This window comes from Eptatretus burgeri, chromosome 3 (assembly GCF_056783735.1).
Source record: "Eptatretus burgeri isolate ZD-2024b chromosome 3, Ebu_testis_v1, whole genome shotgun sequence".
Lineage (NCBI taxonomy): Eukaryota > Metazoa > Chordata > Myxini > Myxiniformes > Myxinidae > Eptatretus > Eptatretus burgeri.
In genome coordinates, this window is record NC_140963.1 from 27,875,107 (window position 1) to 27,896,872 (window position 21,766).

General features: G+C 39.0%; 1 protein-coding gene across 1 annotated transcript in view; it reads right to left on the reverse strand.

Annotated features, from left to right (window-relative positions):
- The window catches only part of LOC147029600 (uncharacterized), a 92,696-nt gene extending 76,367 nt beyond the window's left edge, over positions 1-16,329 (reverse strand). Inside the window, exon 1 of the mRNA XM_085872757.1 lies at positions 16,033-16,329. Within this exon, the coding sequence (XP_085728883.1) occupies positions 16,033-16,117 (85 nt within the window). The 5' untranslated portion in view covers positions 16,118-16,329. The remainder of the gene's footprint in view (positions 1-16,032) is intronic.
- Positions 16,330-21,766: the final 5,437 nt, after the last annotated feature.

Sequence of the window (21,766 nt, forward strand, 5' to 3'; positions counted from 1 at the left end):
GCTCGATTGGAGGCTTCAGGAATTTCTGCAATTTGTGATGAACTTTAGGCACGTACATACACAAGATAATAATTTTTTAAAATCCTGAATAAATATCACCATTTCCTTTCCAATTTTAGTCACACTAACCAAAAGGTAGAATTACTAAATAGTTTATACACACAGCCTGTCATTTGCTATCTTGGTTGTGACAAAACGAGTATTGACTGATTCAGGAATATTTAAGCGGTTGTTTTCACTAAACTGACCAAATTTACCTGAGTGGGTAAGTTTAGAGAGCAACTTATTTACAGAGCTTACATGGCTGTTGATTGCCTGTTCAGTGAGTCTGATGGAGTGAAAATTATATATCCTCAAGATAACTTGCATTGATAAAACAGAATCAAACACAATCCAGATTAGAATATTCATTGATCTGAAAAGCAGCATTTATAAAACAGGGATGAAGAAGAAATGTCTCCTTTCAAAATGTGCACCCTTCACAAAGACTGAAAGCACAATCACAGTGAGAGAATTATTCAGGTTAGCTCAGATATAGCTCGTCAATAAGGAATTGTCCCTTGCCAGTTTGATTCTCGAGGAAATGGGATTCAACTGAATGCTTCTGTCCATTCTTTGCCACGAATCATGCGTTTCATCAAAGAGTGTGCTCTCCTTTTGATAACTGATTGCATTGTTTGGTTGGATTAATTTTAAAGGTTTCATGGTACCCTTGGAATAAAAGTAAGTAAAAATTTGGGCAACATTTCTGCACTCAAATTTCTGTTCATCTTTTACAGATTGCAGCCAAAGAATGCCACCTTCATGAATTTCCCAGGAATGAATGTGTTGGTGGCCATGCTTTATTCTTTGCATATAATCTGCCCAATGATCTTGAATAAAGATGAGACAAAATGTTGGTGTTTTCATTCAAAAATAGACCCAGGTATGCTCATCCTCCCTCTGAACGAGGTGAGGGTTGGTATTTATAATCTTGACAAGGCACCAGCACACAATGGCCAACTGCTTAGAAAGAAGCCATTGGATCTTTAACTCAAACAGTTGAGACGCGCATACAAGTCACCCAGCTTAAATCCCTCCAAAGGATGGCCCGTTTAGAGCCACAAAGGCAAGAGATGGTCGCATCCACATCAATTGGAGACATTCGATAAGTTGCCTTTATGGGCTATTGTGGACTTTTATTTTTACTTTTCTCATCCAATCATGCTAAGTTAAAGATTTGACACAAAGATATAATCATTCTCAGTTTTGAAATCTGAATTTAATTTTCCCTCAAAAGCAAAAGCATGAGCAAGCAGGCAAAAGTAATTTTAATGTTTTTAGCTTCATTATTATCTTGTATCCAAATAAGCAGTTATATTTAAACAAATGGCTTTTCTTTCTTTATCTTGCATAAGTTGAAATTACTACCCCTTTCAAGAAATCTCTCAAAAGAGCTTCAAGTTGGTGGGGGAAAAAATATATAAACAAAAATAACAAACAAAATCATCGACAGATCAATTGTAACGTCTTTATGAAAAAATTTTTTTTTATTGTTTGTTCGTTGTAATCTTTAAAAATATTTAACAGTATGAGACCTGTTTCAAGGATTAAGACAAATTAGTTAAGATTTGTTGGATACAAAAATAACGTGAATTGTAGTTTTCAATTTCACATTGAATTTACGAATTATTATGCACAAAATGTGCACAATTTAAACCTGATGTATTAAAATTTTAACCCATTGTAATTTGGATTGGCCTGTTTATTATCACTTTGACCTGAAGCAACAGCACATGATGCTGGGAAGCCATGTTCAAATCACATCAGCTTATACTATGTGTGTTTGTCCATTGTTAACTAATGTTGTGATTCATGTAAAAGTGCACTGATGTCCACTAATCTCTTTGTCCTGCATGTGATTTATGAACTAGCTCCTCTGTGAGCCTTCGATCAATGTACAAATAAATAAAAAACAACCGAGAAACTTTAAAAATCAACCCAAAAAATTTGGAGTTTATATTTGGGAAAATGTTTTTGTTCTGATATCATTTGCACGCAGTTAAAGAATGTTAAAGCTTTCACAACTTTATCGTCTTTCTTTTGTGGTTTGGCATCCCTCATCAAAAATCATTACATGTTGTGTAATGTAAACTATTACAATATTACGAGAAAGAAAGCCAATGGGAATGGCTCAGAACCAGTGGTAGATATTTAACAAAACCAATGTTTTGAGAAGCAATTTTTTATTTCAAAAAAACAACACAATCTGGACGATTTTCCTTCCTAATATATCTTTGAGTGTCGATTCAATGAGAATATTGCCACTAATACTGCCAATTAGCAATGAGCTATTTTTATCCTCGAGTGCAATCTTAAATACAGTAACTTCAATGATATTCCTCAGGAACTGTGTTGGTCACCATTGTGTGTTGAGAAGTTGAGAAGAAATAATCCTTGAGAACTATAACACATTTATGCAGGTGATCCAATTTAGCACAAAAGTTTGTTTTCATGTGAATAGCAGAGAACAGTCTGGTGTTTAATTAATCAAATAATAATGACTCAAAACTACAGTAGAAAACATACATTAATCAGAGATTCCACAATTGAAGTAAAAAATAGCTCTGTGGATTATTAACAAACATTTATACAAAGAGCAGGCAGTTAGCAATTAATATATTGATAATGCTCTAAATTTGATCAAAAAATAGTGTTTGTTCATTTATTCTGTGCCAAAGGTGCTGTTATTTGTTCAGATTAGAAAAAAAATAAAGAAAAATATTAGTTGATTGTGCAGTGGTGCACATTGGTATATTTATTGGTATTTCATTCGCTCAGTGGGCTGTCACCGTGTAATGTGATAAGGTTCTTAGGTTGAGTCAGAATTTTTTCACATGAGCCCCACAGAGGAATTTGTTCCATTTTCTTAAATATTTATATATATATATATATATATATATATATATATATATATATATATATATATATATATATATATATATATATATATATATATATATATATATACACACACACACACACACACACACACACACACACACACACACACACACACACACACACACACACACACACACACACACACACACACACACACACCATTCTTTCTCTCTCTCTCTCTCTCTCTCTCTCTCTCTCTCTCTCTCTCTCTGGCTTTGTTCCTTATGCATGGCCACATCTTGCAAGTTACAAACTCCAAAATCGGGGTACAAATACAACTTTGTGTGGGTGGTAACATTGGCTATTTGGCCGTAGCCTCGCTCGGGGATGTGGGGGGTGGGGGGGGGGAAGGGGGTACATTATCTCGATAAATGTGTACTATGTAGCATCACCTTGTGATGGTGGTGTTGGGTAGTACAATTTCCTTTTTTACCTGGGCAATGCTGATTATAGTGAGAAGGGACATCAGGATGAATGGGGGGGGGCAGGCAAAGGGTGGGGGTGGGGATGGGACATGAAGACAGGGAGGGTGGGGGTGGGGGTGGGACATGAAGACAGTGAGGGTGTGGGAGCTGTTAAAGCACTCTATGCACAGGTAAATTTGTCTTTCTTTCTTTTTTTCTTCTCGTCCAAAATTGAGGGACCTGTCAAAGTGGGGAAAATAACCAGAGAGAGGCAGGAACAACGTGTGAGGGAAACATTTCTAGCAGCAAGGGACATGTGGCTGGGGTGAGGGTGCTGGGAGGGGAGGTGGAAGCTACAAACTCCGACCTACAACTTTATGAGGGATGTGACATGGGCCATGTGGTCGCGGGCCTCAGAGGCTGTTGTGAGTCTGCAAACTGATGCCAAAGTAACCATTATAGCAATTTTGGCAAACCTTATGCATGGCCACATCATTTAAGATATAAACTCCAAATTTTAGGTACAAATACAACTTTCTGTGGGGGATAACTTAGGCTATGTGGCCTCACTCAGGTATGTGTGGGGGTAGGGGGGCATAAATAATTATCGATGTAAATGTGTACCGTGTAGTGTCACCTGGTGGTGGTGGCAGAAGGTATTACAATTTCCTTTTTTATCTGGGTAATGCTGAGGTTAAAGCACTCTTCGCATGGGTAAATTTGTCCTCCTTAGATACTCTCCCCCCCCACCCCACCCCACCCCCAAAACGGAGGGGCTTGCCATCATGTGAGAGGCATTTCTATTGGGACAGGACATCAGGATGAACTGGGGACAAGGGGGGGGGGGAACGTGAGGATGGGGAGGGGATGGGGGGAGGGGTTAAAGCACTCTATGCATGGGTAAATTTGTCTTCCTTTCCTTCTTCTCACACAAACTTTTTGGAAAACAGGACTAATTGGTTTGTCAGCGAAGTGACAGGTTGGCTCTGCTTGTATATCGATAAAGTTTATCTTATTTTCTCCAAATGTTATTACTATTATTAGTTATTATTATTCTGCTTTATTTAACTATCCATATTTCATGGGTCTCATTACACATTGTGCTGCTCTTCAGAGTAAAAACTGAAAGAAGCAGCAGGTCACCTTGATTGATTTTGATGCCAATATCACCTTTCATTCAATCAATCACAGAAGTCCCCCATCCCACCAGGCTTTCCCTGCAATTTCTGTTGACGAGGAGTTGTATCTTTCACAAAAACAAACAAGGCTCAAAATTTGCCCATAAAGTCTTGAACAATGCAATTACTGATGACTGAATTTACCAGAGGCACCTGCAGCTGATAAAGCATGGAAAACCAGGGAAAGGTAGACCACAGGGTCAAAATGAACCATGCATTCCACTTCAATGGAATTACAACTTGTACCCATTGTTCCTTTCAGTGAATGGCATCTGCCTTGAGTCTTTGTTTTCGACAGAAGTGTGAAAAAGTGGATTTTATAAGATCTAATCGAAGGTGAAAACCAAAATAATAAGTTTGTAGCTACATCAACGATTTGTTCAGTGGGAATTGAATACCACATGTCATGTGTGACCGGAGATGGTTATGACTACCATCATTAGTCTGGTCTCAAATCATAGGTGACTGTAGAAAGGCATTCATGGCTATGAAATGTGGTGAAAAGTGGACCCACTGGTGGTCGACTTTACCCTGCAGTTATGAATTTTGCATGGCCAAAGATTTAATGCATTTCAGATACACATTTGTACAATAGGACTACAGATTGAGAAGCCAGCTGTCTTCACCCACAACCTTTGTTCTTTATGTAGGATTATGATTTTTCTTTCACCGTTCATCAGGTTCTCAATCAAACTGGGTAAATGATTCAGCCACACACCTGAAGCATCTAAAATCGTTCCAATGACCCATTAACCGTTTTTTGTTAATGTGTGCCTTTTGAAAGTATTACTTCAATGGTCACCAACACCAGAGTAAAGTGGACCAACGGTGATTCACTTTGCCCCAATTGTCTGGGGTAAAGCCAAGCACGACTACCAGCAGTAATTACAATTTACATATCTTGCATAATTTGCTTAATTGAGGCAAAGGGATAATGCAGAGCAACAACCAGACATCTGGTCCGATGGGGATATTTACCCCTTTTTAACTGTTTACAGTAATCAAATGAAGCATCATTCCTTAGTTAATCTGCATGGCACCCATTTATGCTATAATCATTCAAATGTATATAGTGGTCATGATATCAGAGTAGGGCTCTAGACTGCAAGTAAATGACCTGAAATATATGAGTCATGATTCTATTTCTGTTTCGATAACTTTTCAACACTAATGGTAAAAGCAAGTGTTCATAGCTTTTAAGATGTTACAACAAGAATGAAATGATCAGTACATGGTCCAGCTAACATAAAAACATCTTCAGAACATTTGAAAAGGGTTGTAGCCAAATGTTTTGAAAACATTACGTTGTCAGGTATTTAAAACATTACAAAAACATTATCAGAAAACATTGCATGCTTAAAATGTTTTAAAAACATTTCCATGTTCATGGTGTTAATTTGTAAGACCATAACATTTTTTTTAATGTTATAAAAATAATGTTATTGGAGAACATTATAATGATGTTTTTAAAACCATACTAAATATTGTTTCCACAATGTTTGGCATAATGTTTATACGATGTAACGTTATTCGGTTATTTGGGGGAACCATGCTGGAGTAATGTCCCATTGCACGGCATACAGCCATGAATAATCTTGGTTGTTACAGGTTTTAAAAACTAGAAGGGCACTCGGTTGAGTTCGTACTTCCGCCACGCAATTCCTGATCCATGAGAACATATCGGGCCGAATACAATTTTAAAATGACATGCTATATATCGTTTTTTGTCCAAATCTCTCAATGGTGAAGAATCACTTTAAAAATCAAATAACTCTCATATCCAGATTCGGATGCGGATCTTCACCAAAATTGAATCAATTCGTCCGTGCCAAACACGCAACGTGTCCTCGGAGTTTCGTCCGAATCCATCCACAACTTTTTTGAGATATTATGGTATATATCGGTTTAGCTCCATCTCTCAATCGTGAAGAATCACTTAAAAAAAATTCTAGTTGCCGGATCCGGATCCGGATCTTCACCAAAATCTAATCAGTTCATCCTCGTCACATACGAAACATGTCCACAAAATTTAATCCGGATCCGTCCACAACTTTTTGAGATATCCTGTACACAAACAAACAAACAGACAGAAAGGGGTGAAAACATAACCTCCTTCACCAACGGTGGTGGAGGTAACAATATGGCCTTGGTGATAATTAATCGTTTTGTTAATTGAAACTCGGAACATGGCAAAAACTTGATCACGTGACAAACTCTGATCATGTAACTTCCGATGTCCAATTGCATGTTACTTTCTTACATAATGATAAATAATGACTTCGGACAGTCATGTGCTGATTTTTTTGTTTTTTGTTTCTTGCATGGAAATATTTGTCTGTTTTGGAAAAACATATTTTCGACGACTCTGCTCATCATGTTTCACACTATGATGACAGTTTTGTAACTTGATGTACAGGCCGTACTGGTAATAGTATATGTGGGTGTTTCATCCATCATATCCATGTGGGTGTTTCAATCCATGTGGGTGTTTCAGGTCATGTAACTTTTATGTCGGCTTAACAGCCATTCTGTTGCCTCTTATTATACCTCAAAAATAATATCTTTTGTATCATCTTAAAGTGCAAATACCATTTGATCGTAGCTCTGCAGTTTTTGACATCAAATTCCACCAATGCATAAACATGCTAAACAATGAAAGCTTCAGAATTCCTCCCAAAGCACAAACAGAGAGTGTGTCGTGACGTCAACCCACATTTCAATGTAAACAGAAACGAGGATTTGTAAGCTGTAATGGCTTCCAAACAGTAAGGCGAGTTTGAGATTCTCAGAATTAATACTGACACTACCAGATTTGTCTTAATGTATAAAAAAGAATGAGTTGAATTGTATACTTCTGTAATTACAATAATGTTGATGTAGTAGAGCATCTGGAGGTAATGATACATGTGAGGATATAAGATATGATCACAGATATTATATTTCAAAATCTAGTTTATAGCAGAGTTACATGATCAGAATCAATAACACTTGCATGCATGATACAAAAAGGTCATGAAACTTTATGATATTCTTTAGATACCATATAGCAGAGGTGCAGATGAGTCGGGAAGAGGAGTGAACCAAGGAGCCTGGACATCCAACTTTGATAAAAAAAAAACATGTATTACTCTACCTTGTTCTGCTATAATCAATTATGCCTTCATTATTTTACAATGATGCAAGGCTTGTACCAATTTCAAACAAATGATAAGACATAAAGAGACATCAGACAATTTAGACATTATTTCTAAGGATACTGGGAGATAATGGACAAATCAACACAGTAAATTGGATTTAAATTTCTGATCCCCACATCACGAGCTAAAAACTTCGATAGGAACAGCAAACAGATCAACCTATTACTAAATTACTTTCACGAGATTTTTCTTGATGGAGATTATGACGAGAGATGTCCAGTTATCAATGGTGTTGGCCCTGGATTTTTTGACAATTTTTCAGTCACCTCATCCCATTTAAAAATCCAGTTCATCTCTGATAATGGGATTAATAAACATAATAAAAAATCGCAAATAAAAATGCCCAAGAAGTCTTGGCTTTGCAAAAGTAAAGCTTATTTGGTCAAATAATGATAGACCAGTGTTTGGATGGGGTGGTCCATAATGATGTATGGACATAAGCAACAACCTTACTTAGCAATATGTTTACTTCACAGTCTATTTCGGTGAAACTGGGTGAAGAATGGACGATCGCTTCCGTAAACACTTGCTCGATGTACAAATCAACAGTACAGACCTTCCGAAGCTGGTCGCTCGACACTTCAATCCTCGTGAACATTCGTACAGCCATATGATAGTCTCGAGTATCTTTCTCCATTTCAGCACCATGGACAGTCGCAAGCGCAAAGAGCAAAGCCTTATCTACATGATAGGCACTTCGACTCCACATGGGATCACCGAGCACTTTTCATTCACTTCGACCTCCCATCTCTTACAAGTTTTCGATCCTTTTCCTCTCTCTGTTTTCTCCCTTTTACAATACCTGTCTCACCTCTCTTCCTTTCTTCTCCTCTCTCCTGCCCTCCTTTTCTTTCATGTTCCCTTTTATTATCCCTCTTCTTCCCCTTTTCACCTGCTTTTATCTCTTTTTATCCTTCCTATTAATTTCAATAAATATTTATATTTACTATTTTATTATTTCTGTTATTTTTATTTGTATCACCTTTAAAAGTTGTTTTGGTTTATTTATCTCATGTCCTTCTTTCACTTCTTGTTTGTTTCACCATTATTTTCACTTTTATTCCAGTCCCAGTCTCTGACTTTCACCCTGACCCTCCTTATCAAAATCAGTTCTCACCCAAATGTGCTCCCTGACTCCTGAACCTGCTCTGACACCCACAATTCTGACTCACCCCCACCCTAGATCAGCCATCACCCCTATCCTGTCTCCCTATCTCTCTCTCTCTCTTTTGCAAAGTCAATGTCTGAAACATCAACTTCTCGTTGTATCCCTTGCTCGTCAGCACACCTCAATCAATGTTCTGTTGATTTCATCCACTGTTCTACAAGGTAGATTGACACCAGCAAGACTAGGTCTTCATTTTATTTTGCAACATTTTTACTTCACCATAACTTTATTTAGCAATATTTTTCCTGAGCAATAAGTTTACTTCACAATAGGTTCAATTAGGCTTTACACATTTGTAGAGGAGAGATCAAGAAGAGAGATGGAGAAGGGTGGAAAAGGGGAGGAGGAAAGAGTAAATGAGATTGTAGTGTTGACTCCACTTTGTTTTCACACAACACATCCAGCATTTACAAGCAGTGTCGCTTGCAATAAACTATTGCTAAAACATACAAATTTACAAGTCCAAAAGACATCCAATGTTGCATTAAAAATCCAAGTAGACTATGAAGTGTAACTGGTAAAAGTAGATGGCCATGCAAATTAGTGATTGTTCAGTCAAGAAAGATACTACAACTACAATACCATAACCACTAGGGGGCGCAGCAATCTAAACTAGACCGGGCATATTTGTGAATGTGCACATCCAGGTCTGAAGCCATTAAAATCGTTGAAATAAAGTCTTACTTATGTCTTTGAGCATACACATATATTATTATAATAGCAATATAATTGGATGATATATTTGAGACCCTAGGAATTGAACCTGACTAACCCACCCACATGCAGGACCAAATCGAGTTAAGTGCACATGTCAGTACACCTTAGATGCTCATAACAGTTCTGAACAAAATTATTGAGGCTGATGCTGATCTTTGTTCAACGGGAGTTTTTATTATTTCATGTACAGCCTAAAAATGTATTATTATTTTGTATACAGCCTAAAAAAATGTATGATTATTTTGTATACAGTCTAAAAATGTCTTACTATTTTGTATACAGCCGAAAAATGTATTATTATTCCATATATAGCCTAAAAGTGCATTATTATTTCATATGCAGCTGAAAAATGTCTTGTTATTTCGTATACATCCTAAAAATGTATTATTTCGTATACAGCCAAAAAATTCTATTATATAGTTTGCAGTCTAAAAATGTATTGTTATTTAGTATACAGCCTAAAAATGTATTATTATATCGTATACAGTCTAAAAATGTATTATTATTTCATATACAGCTCAAAAATGTATTATTATTTTGTATACAGCCAAAAAATGTATTATTATTTCATATACATCCTAAAAATGTCTATTATTTAGTATACAGCCTAAAAATGTATTATTATTTCGTATACATCCTAAAAATGTATTATGATTTCGTGTACAGCCAAAAAAGTCTATTATTTCGTATATAGCCTAAAAATGTATTATTATTTCGTATACAGCCTAAAAATGTTTTATTATATCGTATACAGCCTAAAAATGTATTATTTCATATAAAGCCTCCAAATGTATAATTATATCGTATACAGCCTATAAATCTATTATTATTTCATATACAGCCAAAAAAGTCTATTATTTTGTATATAGCCTAAAAATGTATTATTATTTTGTATTCAGCCTAAAAATGTATTATTATTTCGTATACAGCCTGAAAATGTATGATTATTTTGTATACAGTCTAAAAATGTATTATTATTTTGTATACAGCTTAAAATGTATTATTATTTCATATACAGCCTAAAATGTATTATTATTTTGTATACAGCCCAAAAACGTATTATCATTTGGTATACAGCCAAAAAACTGTCTCATTATTTCGTGTACAGCCTAAAAATGTATTATTATTTCATATACAGCCTAAAAATGTATTATTATTTCGTATACAGCCAAAAAATGTCTTATTATTTTGAAAATACCCTATAAATATATTATTATTATTTCGTATACAGCCTAAAAATATATTATTATTTCATATAAAGCCTAAAAATGTATTATTATTTCGTATACAGCCTAAAAATGTATTGTTATTTTGTATACAGCCTAAAAATGTATTATTATTTTGTATACAGCCAAAAAAAAATTATTTCATATACAACCTAAAAATGTATTATTATTTAGTATACAGCCTAAAAATGTATTATTATTTCGAATACAGCCTAAAAATGTGTTTTGGATACAGTCAAAAAATGTCTTATTTCGTATACAGTCTAAAAATGTTTTATTATGTCGTATACAGCCAAAAAATGTCTTATTATTTTGAAAATAGCCTATAAATATATTATTATTTCGTATACAGCCTAAAAATATATTATTATTAAATATAAAGCTTAAAAATGTATTATTATTTCGTATACAGCCTAAAAATGTATACTTATTTTGTATACAGCCAAAAAAAGATTATTATTTCATATACAGCCTAAAAATGTATTATTATTTCGTATACAGCCTAAAATGTATTATTATTTCGTATACAGCCTAAAAATGTGTTATTATTTTGGATACAGTCTAAAAATGTCTTATTTTGTATACAGTCTAAAATTGTTTTCTTATTTCGTATACAGCCTAAAAATGTATTATTATTTCGTATACAGCCTAAAAATGTATTATTTTGGATACAGTCTAAAAATGTCATTATTTCGTATACAGTCTAAAAATGTTTTATTATTTCGTATACAGCCTAAAAATGTATTATTATTTTGTACACAGCGTATAAATGTATTATTATTTCATATACAGCCGAAAAATGTATTATTATTTCATATACAGCTAAAAATATGAAAAGGTGCTCTGAACAATATAATTTTGATTCAGATGAGTGATTATAAGATGGGTTCTTATTTTAACAATGTTTGCATGATTAGAGGATGGTATGTTTTGTGAGCAGCAAATTAACAGTGCCATGCAGGGAAGCAATCTCTTGTATTAAAACTACGAGACAAAAACAAATATGATGTGATGATCAAGTCTCCAAATGTGATTTTTATTCCTCTTACACAAAAAAGTAACACATGAATAAAAACTGTTCTTCAATGTGACAGAAAGAAATGAACAAAGTAAAATGAATGAAATGGAATTAACTGAAGCGTTAATGTTTAAATTCTGGATTGTGTGTCTATCCTGTACAACTTCATAACATCTTTGGTTAATAACAGTAATCTCTTCAACAATAAATACTTTTGAATGAAAGATAAAGGGACACATGAAGAGATGCACCTGCTGGACTTCATCCATGTCTGACATCTGTGAGGGATAAAATACCATATTTCCACGAACACTTTCAACCCATCGTTGGCTGAACTCCTTCAATGCAAAACCACTAAATTCAGTTGGTGTGGCTGAGATCAAAGACAAGATGCCTTCACTCCTCGTCTGTGAAAAATGTGCAGAGATGTCTTTGAACCTTCTTTCTCAAATAAAAACAATCTAAAACAACTTTTGGTTCCCAAAGATCAAAATGTTAGCAAATCTGTAGAATGGCTATATCCAAGAAACAACTTGTTGGCATCATCTCCAAGCAGCAATTTTTGAACCAATTTTAAATCAGCGGAATTTTTTAGTTATATCTGACAGTCAAATTTAATGCAACCCCATTAATTTAATTCCGTTTTATAGATCAGTCCACCCCAGAGAGGGAGCATCCACGGTGTTTCAGGCTTGTTGACTGTCAGCGTGGAGCGGAAACTCTTCTGTGTAGTGAAGTGGTCAAACCCTACAAGACTGTTTTCCTCTGCCCCATTGTTAGCATGCTTACCTCTCATTATGTGTCGTTAACTCTGTCACGAGCTTCAAATTCTGCATTAAAATGGTACGGACATTCGTGTTGATGATGAAAGGAGGAGCACACAAGATTCTGCTGTCCTCAATATGCTAAAATGATGTCACACAATGGCTCTTATTATCCAGTTGATAAACTTCTGCAGAGAACGATTTCAGAATTGCAAAGGACTGTGGAAATGAAAAAGATTTGAATACACCAGACCACACTTAATGTCAAAACCCATTTGCCATCAATAAGTTTCGTAAATATGTCAGTTCTGGGCTTCTAATCCAAATAGTTCCATCCACTGATAAATACGAGCACACTTCTGCACGAGAAGAGTCCATTTCACCCATCATGCCTGGACCATATCTGTTCCCCAGCATTCTCACCCACTGATGCTAAACGCAAGAGGGAATTTGGTCAGAATGGCATCCACATCAAGACAGCACACTCACTTCAAGCCACATGCTTCCTGCCTGAATTTCATCAGAATGTTAGTCTTTAGTTTGATCTGACTTCGTTTAGAATTGCACCCCGATAAGATAACTCAATGGATAAATGTGTTTGCAGCCAAGTTGTTCTGTCACTCTAAATGGAGCACTTCTTATGCCATATGTGTGCAGAGACGAACACATGACTGCATTCCCATCGTTTTGGTTCCAAGCAAGACAATACATCAGTACACATTTCTTCCTATCGCACATCTGCATGTGGATGGGTGTTCTGCTTAAAACGAGGTTCGAATGTAACGTGATCACATGAGTGAGTTGCCAGTGCGACATGTGTTGAAAACATGAGGCCTTAGACTCTGAGAGGCTGTGGTTTCTCTTTGGTACGGCTCATAGCACACTTGGCGTGCACTGCATGAATCAGGATAATCTTTGAAGAAGCTCTGGCATGATTTTCAAGTGGAAATGTAGCTTTTAAGGAAGGGAATTTTAAAAGAAAAATCATTATTGACTTCCATATAAAAAATTTAACATTATGCCAAAAGCCAGATTTTTCAAAAAAGTGATCCAAGGCTCATGGAGGCTGGCAGGATGGTGGCCGAGTGTTATGCACACTCGCCTCTAGGTGGTCTCGTCTGAGTTTGAATCCCAATCCAACTACAAACTGGGATTTTGGTGTTGCACAGGCAGCGTGATTCATCAGTGTGTGCCATTCCTCAGATGGACATTAAACTGGCATCCTCTTTGCTGACATTAGTTGATGGACGTGAAAGGTCCCGCGGTGCCCTTCGCAAAGAGGAGACGATCTATCCCTGGCACCATGGCCAATTTACACATTCCCATCATAACTACTGCTGGGAAGAAAATGGCAAAACACCCAGTATAATCTTTGCCAAGAAACTGCTTCAGCAGCACTGACGCTCTGTAACAGAGTGTGGTGCTTCAGCATGAGAAAGCTTGAGGATGAACTTCCATATATATCACATGTCATAAAAAGAAAAATTAGGAGACACCAATATACTTTTATATGGATTATAAGGACACTAGTAGACTATGGGACACATTGATAGACTGTAGAGTACCGGTACTTCAACTTGGGATCCCAGCAAATGTATGCTTCTGTGCACCTAACACCCAAATGCTCATGGAGGAGTTTGTATATAGTGTAGATATATTGATAAATGAAGTTCACAGACAAATAAAGTGCATAAACAATGGACCATCTCCTCATTCCTACTAAAATGTACATTGAAGTACTAATTTGAATTGGAAGTACGACGCTTGTATGCCGGAATGAACATTTTCCATCAACTTAAAGCAAATCGTTTGCTTATGAAGCTTTGCTGACAAAACAAGTCGAGTTTGCCAAATACATTCAAAGTGTGTATCTACTTTGGAGCAAATCAACACCAGACATTTATATTTGCTGCCAGAATAACTCAACTGTTTGGCCTGTTCAGTGTTGCCATGTGAACCAACATCTCAACAAGCTGGAGTCCTATTGGTTCAAATCCTAAATAAAATAATAACAAAAAAAATATATATATATGTAATGGTTAATTTGTCTACTAATGTTATTACGATTAGAGTGAAGGTGCTCGATTTTGTTGTTCTGAAAGTTCTTGCATGAACCTTATTTATCAATGTAAGAACTCCAAAAAGTCAAAATACTACACCAGCTGCTATTGTGTACCTAAAAAAGCCCATAATGCCTTCAACACAACTTGGCTTTCGAACTTAATGGTTATCTCTTGGCACTGGCTTTGACGAATGGCTTGAAAAGTCATTTGCAGCAACTTAGATATATCAAATATGGATTGGTAACCAAAGGCAATCTATTTGGTGTTTCCTCAACTCGTGATGAATGGGATACCAGTTTTCAAACCCATATACAGCTGCAATCCGTTCATTGTCTAATAAATTGTCAGGAATGCAAGAGGATACCGTACATCTCCAAACTTCTTCCTATGACGTGCAATTTTCTTTGTAATCCTGCTAAGATCCATTGGAAGGATTTGTCTTTGCCAGTGTGCTCGCAAACGCGAGATGCAAATCCTTCCTGTGTTCCAACGATGAAAGGAGAGCAAAACGGATGTTTGCTGCCATTTCCGAAGAGATGTTTATAGTTTTATGATGCGCAAACTCAATAAGTGCCTCTCCCGCAGTGTACAACGCTGTTGGACGCGCAGGCTTTTTACAGCATCACGGAGCTCCAGGATGAGACTCCTGGAGAGATAACAAACACTTTCACTGGGAAAAAGTTGATTTTCCCACTCATTGGCATCCCAAGTGCATTTGTTTAAATGCTGAACATAGCATGCCCTCGCATCCCTTCCTCCCTCCTGCCGCCAAAAGGTCCTCCCAGCTGACAAGCATTCCATCTCTCTCGACATTCTTCCAGCTATCCACAGAAAGGCTGAACAGCCAAGCTGCAACCCGTTGGCTGAACTTTACACGCAACCACTGCAACGATGGCATTCTCCGGCACAGTTACTCGATTGTTCACTATAAAACTCAGCTATATTGGGGGATCATCACGCGAGTTATCGCCATAATCTTTGTGCATTTTGTCCTTCCTACTCCTTCCACTGGCAACAGGCATCTCACATGCAGGCACGCGCACACGCACACACACACACACACACACACACACACACACACACACACACACACACACACACACACACACACACACACACACACACGGATGTTGTGATGCATTACATTAAAGAAGTCTCATAGAAAAGCAGGCATTCAATGCACACGGAGCCCTTGCGGTTTTTATCAACAGCGGCAAATCCTTTTCTTCTTTTTTTTTTCCCATGCACACTTCCCTTCAATTGCTCTCTATCCTGGCAGCAGCACCCACAAGACATTCCACTCCCAAGAACAGGCGCGCAAGAATGTCCCATGTATATCATGATGTGTACTTACTGTATGCTTGAGCATCCACCAGGGAAACAATCACTTGCGCTGCTGCGAGCAGCAACAGAGTCCTCGAACACATAATGCTGAACATGGCTAGACGCTAGTCATGTGTCGCCTGCTTTGGGTGAAATCCGTGCACGATGCTGACCCGGTCTGCAGTTCGTGTGACACTCCTGGACCCTCCCCTGTACTGGCCCCTGCAGAAACACTCTTCCGGGCCAGGTACGGCCTAAGTGTGCCGCGGGTACGAGACCGGCGCTCTATATGGGCAGCTAACAAATGCTCTATGGCCGTCCCTCCCTCCCCCCCACCCTACTCGCTTGTAACTCGATCCAAATAGCGGCCACTCGTTATCCGGGCCCACACACTCTCCCCCTCCGCTGCCTTTTCCTCCCTGGTCCCTGAACCTCACACAACCCAACGAAGCCCAGCTTGGGGTGGAGGAGGAGTGGGGGAAATGGGTCACCTCATTGGCAGGGGCGTTCTCAGTCCTACCCATCCTACCCATCCTACCTCCCCACGTTCTCAGTCGTGTGCGCCGGTTGCTCAGTCTGTGGTGGGAAACCTTCGTATTCTTTGACCCAATCTTGTGGTGGTTCTGGTTCTAGTGGTGGCGGTACCGTTGCACCATCCAAGATCGAATCATTTGGCATGATCTCTCGCATTAAAAATAAATCTCTCAAGGAACACGCTCATCGGGTGATGATGCCGAGCTCGGATGTAGCGGAGTCAGAGACTGAGAGCATGTAATGCAAGAGCTCCGTCACATCGCAGGGAAATATCTAGGTAAATATCCCTTTGGTTCAGTTGGTGCACATTGAGAGTAACTTTTTAGTTGTCCACCCTTGCTTCAATTCCCGACATGACTATGGTGCTTCGCAGGCAGGCGTTGCATCACAATCCCTTAGATGGGCATTATGGGCTTGGTTGGGTGGTCTCCTCTGCTCAACCTTTGGGATAGTTGGTGGTCATTAAAGAAATGTCTTTCCCCAAAAAGTAGGTGAGTTATAGCCGGCATCCTGAAGAGGTGACAAATTCCTGCCAAAATCAACGCGAGTAAAACAAACGTCAAGCCTGGCCAGTCTGTTCGTGAAAGACTTGGGCCAAAACGTTTGTTATGGGCTTGGTTGGGTGTCCCTTATGCTGGTGCACATTAACGATAAGACTTTCCCCAAAAATATGTGAGTTATCGCCTGCATCCTGAATAAATTACCAATCCCTGCACAAATCAACTCCAGCGGAACATCAAGCCTGGCCAGCCAGTGTCAAGGGGTATTTGTTTGAAGAGTTCTGTGGTTTTTACGAGCTCGACTCGCCTTCTTCATCCATGGCATCAGGATAAAAGCAAAAGGGTTCAATGAGTAGTAGATCATGTGGAGCAGGTGATACCCAAACGCCTGGCACCTGACATGAGCTTTTGTGATCGCATGCACGCGAGAGCTTCAACTTTAATTGTTTTTGGTTTGGAGGAAAATGCCTTTTCTACGTCAACAAGAAATGTTCATGAGAATTTAAGTAAGTAAATAGGTGTTCAAGTAACATGCAGAGGTTGGTTGGATAGCCGAGAGGTATGCGCACTCACCTCTGAGCTGTGAACGTGTTCAAATCTCCTCCCAGCTACAAACTGTCGCCTTGGTGTTTTGCATGTGGGGTGACGTCCATCACTGTGTGAGCTGTCATTCTCAACTGACGTTAAGCCGGGTGTCTTGTCTGTTACCATTAATTGCTGGGCGTTAATGATCCCACGGTGTGCTTCGCGAGTTATCACCGACACCTTGGCCAAATTCCAAATTCCAAATAGCAAGTACGTGGATGCTCTTTAACACAAGTTACATTGCTTGCTGTCTTGTAGAGTGGTTTCTGTCTGGGCAACAGCTTCTGTACTACAAACAAATTGACCATGTAGTTTGCATGGTTCATGTGAGTGGCCGTCTTTGGATACAAAGGGCAATCGACAAGCAATATCCTGATTCAAAATTACATCATTTTGTGATTCAATACTGCGTGGTATATAACTTGGTGAAAAGGTTCAGAATTATTTTTGTAAAAAACTAAAAAAAAACCTACAGTCGACTGCCATAAGACGCTTGTTTCTGATATCATCCAAAATGGCGAAAGGTTGAAGTCGGGGAGATTATTTTGTTGGTGTATTCTCCCCTACTAGGCAGACGGTGTAGCTTTGGGTGGGAAATATTCACATTGTGGTACAACCCTGAACAGAGCTGATACTCTCGGTCCCCCGCCCTGTAGGTGGTATGAGGAATAGATGTGTGTAATGTGAAGGCTAAATCTTGAACGGTTTTTGAAATAACAGTACACAATCCAAGTTACTGAGACGGTTGTCATGGCAACGGAATTCAGCCAATCACAGCCGTGATCTAAAAAGGTTGACATAATGTCATGATTAATAGATGTCTGCAGTACGAAAGCTAAATGTTCAACGGTTTTTGCAATACCGCGTACACAAAAGTACATGGACGGGTAATCGGTCATGGACAGATGATCGGTCAGTCGGACCTTGTCGAAGGGGTGGGGGATGCAAATATTTTAAATACAATATACTGGCCAGCACAACACCAGGAGCATCGGAAAAGGACGAACAAGCACAATATAAACGAGGTACAATACACTACTAAACTGTAACAAAACGCTCAAGAGCTCTTCACACGTCTGTCTGGCCCTTAACCGCTTCACGGAACGCATTCGGTGACATGGACAATGGAGAACAATAGACTTCTCAAAGAAACAGCACTCAAAACTTCCTGTCTATTGACTCAGATTTATGTTGATTCAATTGGACACAGATTATCCTATTTCTCCAAGTTGATTCAATCTGACTGCAGTGTACAGTAATGGGATGGTGCTGAATGGTACAGCAGAATGGAACAAATAAATGCGTAAAATGAAGAATTTTGAGGGTAATTCAGAGCAAAGTACCACAAAGTGCAGAGCATGTAGTGATGAACCTCAATGAGACAATATTTTAAACTATAACGACACTCAGTCGAGCACATAACTCTGTCGAGATGAACAGTTTACGTTTTGTATCCGACTCATCGACCAAATATCAATCGAATCGGCTTGTACTTGTCACCTACCCAACTTATCCACCAAGTTTTGTCATAACTGCTCCATAACTTTTTGAGATATTGTGATATGTATCGTTTTTGGCCCCATCTCTCAATGGTGAAGAATCACTTGAAAATGTTTTTTTTAATTCTCTTTTCTGGATTCGGATTCGGATCTTCACCGAAATTGAAACAGTTCGTCCTTGTCACACACCCAAACTGTCCACCAAGTTTCAATCCGAATAACGTTTTCCGATATCTTGCTAACAGACAGACAAACAGACAAATATAGACAGACAGACAGGGGTGAAAACATAACATCCGTCCATCTTCGGTTGCAGAGGTTACAAAGCGTGGAAGGTTCATGTTAATTTCATAAAACAAAGAAGATACCTGTGATGAACAGGTAAGATGCACATAAAGAGTTGCCGGAAAAACTCAAACGGATTCTGATGCAGTCAAAGCAAGCCCGATGAAGACCAAGAGGCCATCTTTTTCATACTCATGCACTGAGGCGGTGGGATAAAATGGGAAAAATGGGAAATGGGAAAAGGAAGAGAAGATTGGTCATTGAGTGTTGGAGTGGTTCGAGAAGGGAAATACGTTTGAGGGTAGATAGATAGTCAATGTCTTTGTTCATTGGCAGCACACGGCGTACATCCGAGGGACAGCACATGCATTTATGAATCGCCCTGCCTGTGAAACACCAGGATGACAGCTTATAGCTAGGTCGAGGTTCAAATCCAGGCTAGACAGCTTAGAGGTGAGTGTCCACACCTTTCGGCTATCCTGGCAGCACACCACTTTCACTAATGGCAGTAGCAACATTCCTAATCCGAATCAATCCCACCCCTTAATTACACGTCATAATTTCCTGCTTATGCAGTGCCACTACAGGAGCCAATCGACTCACTCAGCACATTTTCATTGATCAACGGTAGTTACAGTGCGATATGTACACCGTTATACAGTAGAACACCATGTACAAGGATGAATGTAGTAGGACTGTGCAGCTGTTCCTTATTTTCTCCGACAACAGTTAAGCATCACGCTAAACAATGGGGAAACAGAAATTCGGATGGGTAGGATGTGTGATCGTGGAGATGTTTTGCCCGATGCGCAGTTCATTCTCAAGATCCTCGTTGAAGATGCACTTTTGCCATGTTGTTCCACGACGCTCCAGCCTTAACACTTTGATTTCAATTGTAGAAGGAGTGGAGGCTATATGCTTCATTGGTGGCATTCCAAATGGTGAGAATGCACTGAATAGGAACCTAATGGAATTGATGAGTATCCCAGTTGGAGAGAGTCAAAGGCAATGCGTAACTGCAAATCCTCATAACGCCGGAGCAAAAAAAATCCTACCAACAAGCTGCAACTATTTCCCCAATGCTTGTGATATTTGGGCTTGGTGGAGGGGTGCCTCACATTCAAGAGGAGAAATTCCAGACGATTAGCTGAGTATGTGAGTGACTTCACGGGGTAACCTTCGCATGTTGGGACACAGAGAAGAGAGAAAGGGAGGGAAAAAGGGCAAGGATAGTGGGGGAGAAAGAAGCAAGGGAAGGAAGGGTGGTGGGTGGAGCTGAGATATAGACAGGGCATTACCAAGGAACGCATCTAAAAAGTGGAACTGTGCAGTGGTCACGTCGATTTCATCAAGTTCACAATCGTACCGGTCCAAGACAGCACTCTTTCTTCTTTAATGACATCATCGGCAGGACAGAAAAACATGGTATATATGAAGTTGTAAAATCCTCTTCAATTTTTGCCATTGACTCCACCCTCAGCATCTCTCATTCCTCAGATAGGCAGGCAGCAGCCTCATCCCTCTCTGCAGACATTCATAAAATCACGAGCTGGTCGAGCAGTTGGAATAGGTCTTTCACACCCGATAAATCTCAAACTCTCACTCTCGTCTTTCTGGAAGGTCAGTCTGGTGAACCTTCCTTCTACTTCTTTAACAAACCCCTTGAGGAAGTTCACTCGTTCAGTCACTCAAACATTTGGGCCACACCATCAGCCATGATCTTCTTGGGTAAACCAAATATCCAAGTTGGCCTCCAAATCAAGCCGCTGACCGGGCACCGTCCATCGTGTAAAGTCTTTCCTTGGTACATGTGAACTGTTTTCTACTTCCAAGGTCTTCATCCACAGCTTGATGAGTACTCTTCTCCCCTTTGGGTTGTTCACCTGTCTCACACCTTGCTTAACTTCATGCTGTGGCAACCGAGGCCTTCAAAGTCATTGGAATCTCCGGGCTTATTAATTACATCGCAGACAGGTCGGTGGTCACTCTCTTCTTCCACCTCTTTTCTGGTCTTGCACCTTCTGCTCTTTCTTGGCTGTCCACCCCTCTCCCCCCATATTTCTGCAGGGTGCACACGGTCTGCCAGTAACCCACTTCTGGTGAAACTCTCAAAATTCAGGCTCACTGCTCACGTCCACTCATTTGCTCCTCTTTTCTCTCACCTGTGGAACAAAATTCCTCATTCTGGTCAATCCCATTCTTCCCTACAGTGCTTCCAGAGAGCTATTCACCACAATCTCAGGTTATTCCCCATACATGCCCATGATCTTTTCTGTCCTCATGAACCATTCCCAAGGACACCTCTTTCTGGTTTTTTTTTTTTTCAACACTTATTAAGTTATTTACACTTCTGTGATTGAGA